General features: G+C 47.5%; 2 protein-coding genes across 3 annotated transcripts in view; both read right to left on the bottom strand.

The window, feature by feature from the left end:
- The window catches only part of myh14 (myosin, heavy chain 14, non-muscle), a 37,983-nt gene extending 36,255 nt beyond the window's left edge, over nt 1–1,728 (bottom strand). For both annotated transcript variants that reach the window (XM_080858467.1, XM_080858468.1), the window contains exon 1: nt 1,607–1,728. The gene's annotated coding sequence lies outside the window, so the exon portion shown is untranslated. The remainder of the gene's footprint in view (nt 1–1,606) is intronic.
- Nucleotides 1,729–5,506: 3,778 nt separating this feature from the next.
- The window catches only part of kcnj14 (potassium inwardly rectifying channel subfamily J member 14), a gene marked incomplete at both ends in the record, with an annotated part of 4,873 nt that continues 379 nt past the window's right edge, over nt 5,507–10,000 (bottom strand). The window contains 3 exons of the mRNA XM_080858032.1: nt 5,507–5,761; nt 6,458–6,775; nt 9,322–9,999. Coding sequence (XP_080714158.1) covers nt 5,507–5,761; nt 6,458–6,775; nt 9,322–9,999 — 1,251 coding nt within the window. The remainder of the gene's footprint in view (nt 5,762–6,457; nt 6,776–9,321; nt 10,000) is intronic.

The following is a 10,000-nucleotide window of genomic DNA, read 5'->3' as shown; positions in this document are numbered from 1 at the left end:
GACTGACTGATTGATGGGTTAGATTAACATCTAAACTGGTGGATCCAAGGAGCCAAGCCAGAGGCCAAATGTGGACCCTGGACTGCATTGCAGTTAGAGACCTTTTCGTAACAAAAAAGCTGGTTACTGTGGGTTGGCGGAGTTCTTTTCACTGCAGCATGTAGGTTGGTGTGTGTGTGTGTGTGTGTGTGTGTGAGTGTGAACACCCTAATTCCAATCATTCCGCTGCATCTACACAACTGCTCTCACACCGGATTTCACCAGACATTTCTCGGTTCCATGTGACTCACACACCAAGTTGCCATCACTTCACAGCTAGTTAAGCTTGACACAAGACGCCTCAGGCTGCCTGCAGGAGGGGTGCAGTCACCTGGCGACTCCCTTGTCAATCCGCCTTTCGACACACCAGACAGTTCTCAGGGTGTCACGGAGACATCACACACACACAGTTCTTCCCACATCACAGAGGGGGGAGCTTACTCTGCTGGGGAAGATGGTGATTTGTCGTGTTACTGTCTAGTTTCCCCGAACATGACACTCACGCACGCTCAGATCTGGGCACACTGCGCCATGGTACACCGTCTGAATGCCAGCGCTCCTCCAAGAGACCACACCAAATCTGCCTCCCCTTTAAATTTTCCATGGCAACATCATAACACGCGCTCACTGCGCCAGCAGACAGCCCGCATGTAAGTTTAAGAGGAGCCTACTGCCGGCAGACGAGGGCAGAGAGGCGAGGTTGGGAACGCCTTATCCATGCAGAGCACACAGCACGCTGGGGGTAACTTGGGTGCAGCGGTGACATTGGGACTAAAATTGCGCTACCAAAGCAGACGCCTTTCGGCCTCGGAGGACATACTGCATCCATCCACTGATGCCCATCGCAACATCGATAAGGTGGCTGCGAGCCAGCTCACACGGTCCCATTAAGCTATAGGCACACTACAATGCATGCCCACAAAGACGCCTAACCACACCTAGAAGCGTGAAGTGATGAATAATTACTACTGATAGATGACCCCCCCCTGCACCTCCCCATTACCGGCCATAGCCTATAGTTCCTTTGCCTGAGATCCTGAATGAGTAATGGAGAGAAAGAAATGTATCTAATTCTGCTAATAATACAAACACATATTATTATTATAATGGGCTAGGACTAGGCTAGTAAACTGACCGATGGCCAAGGGCTTTAACTTCAATAACCCATTTATAAGTACGAATTAGAATGGGTCCTCAAAGACAAACAGCCAACTGATTCTGTTTACCATTCAGAAGGTTAATACGAGTTAACGTTGACGAGAATAGCGGTCTTGCGATTTTGCATTCATTCCAACGTTACGCCGGTTTAATGCCGGCTATTATAACAATGCAGTTGGTCAAGGATGTCTTTAATGTACATCCCACGTCTATGACTGAGAGTTGAAAGGATAGACCGTTTGTCTTTGCTGTCGCGACTATCGTATGCAGTGTCATTTTCAGCTATGCCACCCGCATTTAGACGAACCTAACCGAGCTAGGTTAGCAAGTGGCTAACCCTATGAAATACGATACGCCACGGTCCAAGATAAGACAAATTAATGTGAATTAAACTGGAAACATGCCTTACCTTAACGGTTCTGTCCAAAATGATGGTTATGTTCAAGCTGTAGAGGGATAAATAACGCCTGGGTTTGATTTTCCTTTTGATATGAAGTGCAACGAGTATACTGCAAATGCGGCTTTTATCATTACACCGCTCTCTGGCGAAGCCGCACACACACGTTCACGCTGAGAATAAAACAGGCAGACAGTAAAGTAGTGGCAAGCAAACTACTTCAGTGTAAAACAGAATTTCCTGTATATCATCCAATACAATTTCACGGTGCGTAACAAACGTCGATCCAAGACGAAAGGATGACCAATTGCAATCCAGTATTTAATGTAAGACCCACCCACTGAAAAGAGACCTCTTGTTCCGCCCATGTACTGGCAGAAGACAATAGAGTAACGAATGGCATAAAAGACTTCGAGATTGGCAGCAACTGAAAGCTATCAGAATTAAGAGAAGGGCGTCCGTAAGGTCTGATAGGCGTAAAGAATAACAAACCCAAGACTCGAGGCAGGTGCCCATGCTAAAATATCATAGTAGAGAGGAGCTTTGAGCGCTCTTTGTTGATGACAGCAGTGTCTTGTGCCGTCTGGGAGAGCATGAGCAGAAATACCGGCTGTGTAGAGCAGTGGCCGCCCCAGATTCACGTTAGTACCAGAGAATATCGCGTCTGGGATTCAGTAACCGTAACTAGCCTTGTTGTTTATAGGGTAACTGGGTACCTAATGGAGCAATGCAATGCAGAATAATAACACTATTACCACTGAAAGGCTAATAATAATACATGTATTACTGTTTAGAGCCTATACATAATATTGTTATATATTTTGTTGCTTAGTCAACAAATATCTTTATTCTGACATTTTATATTGAAGGCCTACCTGTTCACCGAACTTTCGTCTACAATAAAGTATAGGCCTACAGCGCAGTGCGAGTTACTCAACACGTGATGGAATGCAAACTTGTCTTACAAATGAAATAATGCACTCCGCGTATAATACAATAAAAAAGCTGCAGAAAGTTGCAGTGCAACTTAAATGTGATATTTGTTGTTACTCACTAAGATTTCGACGTCAGTTTCAGTGGATACATAGACCAAACAAAATAAAGGAGTTGGACAATCAATCAAACAGGGTTTTATTGCTTAACAGGACTACGTCCCTCCATGATGCACTTATGTCTTTACACACATAAGAGTGGGACTAGCAAACGAAACAAAACAAATAGCAATATAAGAAGACAAAAAGATAGCTAACTGATTTATCCTGCATGTCTCTCTGCTACACAGACCTGTGTGTCCCATGCCACCTGTGGTAATCTAATAGGAGGTGAAAGAGACTTTGAGTTTCAGAGTAAGATTTTCTCTAGTGAGGTTATCATAAAAAAATAACCTGGTGCATTCAAAATACAGGTGGTTGGGATTCAAGTTACATTCCTTCTGAACTGGAGAAGTGAAACACACACACACACACACACACACACACACACACACACACACAAACACACACACACACACGCACGCACACACATACAAACACACACACACACACACACACACACTCACTGACACCAGCCAAATATAAATAGAATGTGGTAGCTATGGAGACTAAAAGCAAAAAAAAACACAGACAGACACACACACACACACACACTCACTCACGCACATATGCAGCCAATCAGTTAAATAAAATGCCATTAATATTAAATTGCAGATCATTAGAAATACAATGGTAACATTGTGTACAGTGCTAGCTTATGTTTATATCTTCCTTAAAAACAATGCATGTGTTTTGTGCCGTGTGTTCGTACATTGAAAACCAAAACCAAACCTGTCTTACTAACATCACATCGCATATGCATTTATAATCATTCATAGTTAGAAAATAAACAAATATTAAAATAGATACAGACAGTAAATTCATTTCCATTTCTCTCCTATGTTCACACAAAGCTGCCAGAGAAGCTGTGAGAAAATAAAGCAGCGTTTTTCTCTGGTCACATTTATGCACGTTTACAAAGAGTGGTGAAATCATCTGAGAGAAAAATAAGTGCTTTTGCATAGTCAGTGCAGAGGGCCTGATCTTTAGCCTGCAGTCTGCTGACACTGTCCAGTGACTCATAAATAAGGAACCCAGTGAAGGACGGAGACAGAGGCAGATGTATTGCAGATTCAGGAACCTTTCACACATTTTAAAAGGCTCCATCAAACAAAGAAATGGTTCTCAATCCCACAGACAAAATCATGTTGAATCAAGAGGAATTGTTTTAAAAACATCCACTGATGTTCTGGCAGGTTCTTTACCACCTAGTAGAACAGCCTAACTCTGCTCTCAGACTAGTCTTCGCCTTGCTGAGCTCAGAAGACCAAACCAAAAAACCCTCCTATAAGCCATTAATGTCCGATACAAATACTCCTATGATGAATAACAAAGTCCCAATCAGTGAGAGGTGTATAAAATGTAGAAATGGTATGACAGCTAGGGCTGCCATTACAGAAGAATATTGAGAAATGCAACATTTTCCAATTAAAGCTAAAACTATCATCGGGACAACACACTTGTGAATAATGCCATAGAAAATATTTTTTCTCCAGAAGATAATAATAACAGTAAAAGAATACAATTTAAATAAAGAATACATTTTAGAAAATTAAATGCAGTACAGAAGCAAGAAATCACCTAAAATTGATGCAGATTTTCGGTGATTTCTTCTGTTTACTGTGCAGTAGCTCAAGCACGTTACCCAACACTCAACCCAAGACACAGCCACAGTATCAGCTGACTCTGGGCCACATCTGGCCCAAATCCGGCTCAAATCTAGAAGAACCCGGCCAGGCTTGGGTCAGACCGGTTCAAGAGTCAGGTACCACCAGAAAACGGTTTCACCAGCAGCGAGATGAAAAGGACTTACAGGAAATTAACGTAACTCATGTCAGGGTTAGGAGAGTAATAAGCTTCAAACACAAACACTTTAATATGTGATGACTTGATTCAAGTAATAAACAGTCCAGGGCAACATGTCATGACATGCTTGACTTGTCCAGTGTGTGTCGCTGTTGCTGAGAGCGTCCACAGGAGGGCACTGTTGCATCTCTGTCGGGTACGTACTGAAGCCACTGCGTCTCCCAGGCCCAGAGCTGTGCCAGTCACATACGGGGCACACATAATGCCAGGAATTTACAAGATTGCCAGGCCCAATCAGCGAACAGGTGGCGCTACAGCCCACCTCCTCTCCAGCTCCCCCTCCCTCTCTCTCCTGCATGTATCATTCACCCTCCCGCTTTCTTCTCATTTATGTGGGCTCTTGTCTTCTCTTTCTTTCTTTCTTTTGCTCTCCCTCCATCCTCTGCTTTTCTCTCTTTATGCCCCACCTTGTCTCTCTCGCTTCTCCCCTCTGTCCCCTTCACTTTTTCCCTCCCTCTCTCCCCTCTCTACACCTTTTTCCTGTCCATATCTTCTTCAGTGTCTCCTGTATCTCAGTCGGTCTGACGGTGTTACCCTGCCCCACTTACCTCACAGGCGTTCTGAGCCACAGCTGTGGCCTCAGCCCATTTCTGTTCCGCGTACACACTCCTCCTGCCCTCCCCTTCTCTAGTATCCTAGTCTTGGTTCTGTCCTTTTCTCTCCCTGCCTCCTCTCTCCTCTTCTCTCCTCTCCCACCCTCACCCCCTTCTGTCCTCTCTCCCACTACCCCTCACTCGCAGCAGTAATACCTCATACCTCACCCCCCCACCTCCATCCTCACCTCTTCTCTCTATTCCACACCTCTCTACACCTCTGTCTGGTCCATCTCTCCCTTATAGTCTCACTCTAACCCCACGTCCCCTGTCTTCTCCTATTCTTTCCTCCCTTTCTGAACCTGGTTCCCCATTGCTTGCCCTCCCATCACCTTTACCCCACCCCCACCCCCCACGCCACCTCACTGTGCGTGTTGGTGATCCAAGGTGGCCCGTGAGCCCCTGCGTGTTTCGGGTGTGGGGGCGGGCGAGAGCGTGGTGGAGGGGGGTCGCAGCTCGGGGGAGGGGGACGGGGAGGAGAGCTGCAGGGCCACTTCGTTCTCGTAGCAGAAAGAGGAGCGCGAGTCTGTGATGTACTTCCTCTCCGCCAGGTCCTTAGCGCTGCAGGAGGGCGTGCTCGGGATCTCGTACGTGCGGTTGAAGTACGAGTAGTCCACCTGGTGGAGAGATTCAGACGAGAGAAGCACACACACACACACACACACATGCAAAGACACACACACACACACACACACAACACACACACACACACACACACACACACACACAGATTCAAAGACACACACAGACACAAAACACACACACAGACATAAAGACGCAGGGATGCAAAGAGACAGAGGAACAAAGACACACAGAAACATAAAGCCATGGGTTAGCTTGGTCTGTTGTCATTGATTGATCAGAAGGGTACGTTCACTCTTTGTCCTCAGGCGATCTTTTCATTGGCTTATCTCTCCCATTGGCCCTCCCTCCCTCCCTCTTTCCCTTTGTCACACCCCGCATCTAATCCATCCATCTCTGTCCCACGCCCCCATCACTCTCTCTTTCTCTCTCTCTCTCTCTCTCTCTCTCTCTCAAGAGTGAGGGAACCCTTCCCTTTCACACATCTTCTTTTATTCCCTCAGCAAAATCTCACTCTATCATGCACACACACACACACACACACACACACACACACACACACAAAAGCCATATGGCAACTCTGACCAGCAAACAAACTCATCCCTGTCTTTCTAGCAGCCTTCATCTTCCGCCTGGTCTCTACTCTCTCACTCTCACTCTTTCTTTTTTTCTTTCTTCCTCTCCCACCCCTCCCCCTCCCCCAGTTTGTCCATCTCCATCCTTCCTCTCACCTGGTAGCAGTTCTTCCTCTCGTAGAGCACAGGCTCAAAGCGGTGACCCCAGAGGATCTCGGAGGCGAGGTAGGAGGAGCGGCACTGGGTCGTCATGGAGGTGGCCTCCACCATGCCCTCCAGGATGACCACCACCTCCAGCTCCGAGTCGTTCTCCAGCGTGTGGCGGTCCATTTCGAAGAACGGGCTCTCCTCGTCGATCTCGTGCACGATGGTGACCGGCGACACCAGGAAGATGCGGTCCGTGCCGGTGTCGAAGCCCACGTTGATGTCCGCACTCTCCAGGGGGAGGAATTCACCCTCTGGGGTCACCCGTGACTATAGGGAGAAAGGTCAAAGGTCATCAAGTTCACAGGAGTCCAAAGCCCAAAGTGTACACCAGAGGGAGTAACTCCCTCCAACAGAAACCATTTTTGCTCAGCTGCCTGAAACGCCTTTGTTACGAGACATGAACATGAACTTTTCCTTTGTTATGAGACATGAAATCTATGATATCTTGTAAAAGTTACAAAAAAACACAATCCTTAGTGCCCACCTAGCTGACCAATCAGAGCACGCTGGGGGGGGGGGGGGGGGGGGGGGGGACCTTAAAGACACAGGAGCTCTAACAGAGCGTTTCAGATAGAGGGAGAGTAGAGATCTACAGCATGAGAAGAATAATGTGTTTTTGGAATACTGTAGCATGTAAATCTATTCTCCCCAAAATTAAAATTATGAACATTGAAAATAAGCAAACTAGGTCCTCTTGAATTCACTTCAGAACTTCAGTTCTGTGAATATATTTCAATAAAACAATTAAATCAAATGTTAATGTTGTCTCTGTTAACTCCATGATCCCTCTTCTGCCCTGTTCCTTGCCTTGGTGAAGGAGAACTTCAAAGAATGGATATAGTTTACAAGAATATCTTCTGACTTTCTTTAAGGTAGCATTTCAGTTTCAGCACATCCCCCCCCTCCCCCCTTCCCCCCTCCCTCATCCCATGGGCCACGCTAAACTAAGATCCATCTCATATATTAACCCCAGATCATCCTCACCACTGCTAAACCATCAAACGCCACCATCTTAGATCCATCTCGTATATATCAGATCATCATCACCACTGCTAAACCATCAAACGCCACCATCTTAGATCCATCTCGTATATATCAGATCATCATCACCACTGCCAGACCATCAAACGCTTCTGGGATTATAATCCCAGATCAGAACCTGAGTCACAGGTCAAACTCTGAACTCTGGAGAGATTACAGCGATTCATTTATCCATGAACCAAACTCTGATGATCGGGCTGAGACCTGCAGCTGACACCAGATTGGAGAACGAAACCAATCAGGGAAGGACCAGTGCTAGCATCAGCTATTGTCTTCAGTGAAAATAAGAACCTGACTTTCCCCGTGAGCACTACACTGAAGTTTGGTAGTCACAACATTTCCAGCAGGTAAGGCGACTCATCTGAAATGGATAAAACTTCAGGCTAAAAAGAATAAGACCTGACTGTAAGAACCATGGCATGTGGAGAGAACACACAAATGAGTCAAAGTGCATACGTGTATAATGCTGACACATATTGTCATATTCACATATTGTACACACGGCCAACACACAGGCACGTGTATGCATGACACACACATATGGGCAGGGCATGCATGTATGAGGTATGAGTTTTCATTCCTCTCTCACACACACACAGGCAGACTCCCACAGTGGCACATTAGTGGAGGGGGGACTGACAGGTTTGGAGTTAGAGAACTGAATTAATCCCTTCGCAAATCTGATAAACCCCCAGATAGATTCAGAACAGAACAAGCATTCATTACACCGACTCCACACTACACAGATGTTTCTTTCTCTCTCTCCATTTCTCTCATCCCTTCATCCTTCTGTTCTTTGTCTTTCTGTTCATCACAATCACCTCATTTTTTCGCTCACCCTGCTCTCTGCATCTCATCAGCTCTCTCTGTCTAGCACACAGTCTTGCTCAACAGGCTTTCTCAGACAGCAGTTCCATCTGGGACAGAGGCGGCCCCAATCTGGCCCTGATACGGCACAGTTGTGGCCCTGATATGGCACAGTTGTGGCCCTGATACGGCACAGTTGTGGCCCTGATACGGCACAGATGTGGCCCTGATACGGCACCGATGGGGCCCTAATGCGGCCCTCTAACCTTGAGGAGGTCTTCCCCATTTAACTCTAGATATAATATTCATTCTCACACAGCTAGAGATGTCTCTATTCATAGCCCTTTCACTTGATATCTAAGAAGTCCCCTCACCCACCATCAGTCTTTGTCTCTCTTAAAAGCCCCATCACCCTCCATCAGTCTGTGTCCCTCTTACTTTAGAGGCCCATTCATCTTACTTTGTCTGTCTGTTTCTCTCTCACACACATACACACCTTGAGGGAGTCTACCCCATTTCACTATCTCATTTTCTCTGCCTGTCTCTCACCTTGAGCTCTCTCTGCCTGTCTGTCTCAAACACACACACCTTAGGAGCTTTAACCTTTCTCACTCTCTCATTCTCTCTGCCTGTCTCACACCTTGAGGAAGTCTACCCCATTTCACTCTCTCATTTTCTCTGCCTGTCTCTCACATTGAGGGGCTGTCCCCCAGCTCTCTCTCTGCCTGTCTGTTTCACACACACACACCTAAGGGGCTTAAGCCCGTCTCACTCGCTCTTTCTCTCACCTTGTCCCCCATATCTCTCTCTGTCTTTTTGCCTGTCTCTCTGTCTCTCTCTCTCTCTCTCACACACACACAAACACACACACACACACACACACACCTCGATGAGCTCTACCCCATCATTCTCTCTTTCACACACACATACATCTCACTTTCTCTCTCTCTCTCTCTCCGCCTCACCTTGAGCATCTGTGCGCGGACGTGTGCCTCCACCAGGTGGCTCATGCGCATGTTGCCCACCCTCCACATCATGCAGAGCTTGCTGTCCCTCAGCGCCACCACGGCCGAGCTGGAGAACAACAGCGTCTGGTTGCGCTTCTTGGGCTTGGCGATCTTAGCCATGACCGCCCCAATGATGAAGGCGTCGATGATGCAGCCCACAATGCACTGCACCACGACAGCGATCACCGCCAGGGGGCAGGCCTCTGTGACACTCCGGAAGCCGTAACCAATGGATGTCTGCGTCTCCAGGGAGAACAGGAAGGCTGCCAGGAAGCTGTTGACCTGCGAGAAGCACGGCTCCGCCTCCGGCTCCGACTCCGGCCCAGCATCCGCCTCTCCGGAGGCTGCCGGGCCAAAGTCCGTGCCCGAGCCCAGCGCAGAGGAGACCAGAGGAGAGGAGAAGGAGGAGGAGGAGGGTGAGGAAGAGGATGAGGATGGGGAGGGAGGCGCCAGGTCTCCGTGCGCTGAAGCGATGAGCCAGAAGGCGAAGCCGAAGAGCAGCCAGGAGAGGAGGAAGGAGAGGGAGAAGATGACGAGCATCCAGCGCCAGCGGATGTCCACACAGGTGGTGAAAAGGTCCGTCATGTAGCGCTGGCCCCGCTCGCTCATGTTGACGAAGGTGACGTTGCAGCGCCCG

Source organism: Sprattus sprattus, assembly GCF_963457725.1.
Source record: "Sprattus sprattus genome assembly, chromosome: 19".
In the NCBI taxonomy this organism is placed as follows: domain Eukaryota; kingdom Metazoa; phylum Chordata; class Actinopteri; order Clupeiformes; family Clupeidae; genus Sprattus; species Sprattus sprattus.
The sequence above is the reverse complement of the archived record's forward strand: the minus strand, read 5'-3'. Positions and strand labels throughout refer to the sequence as shown.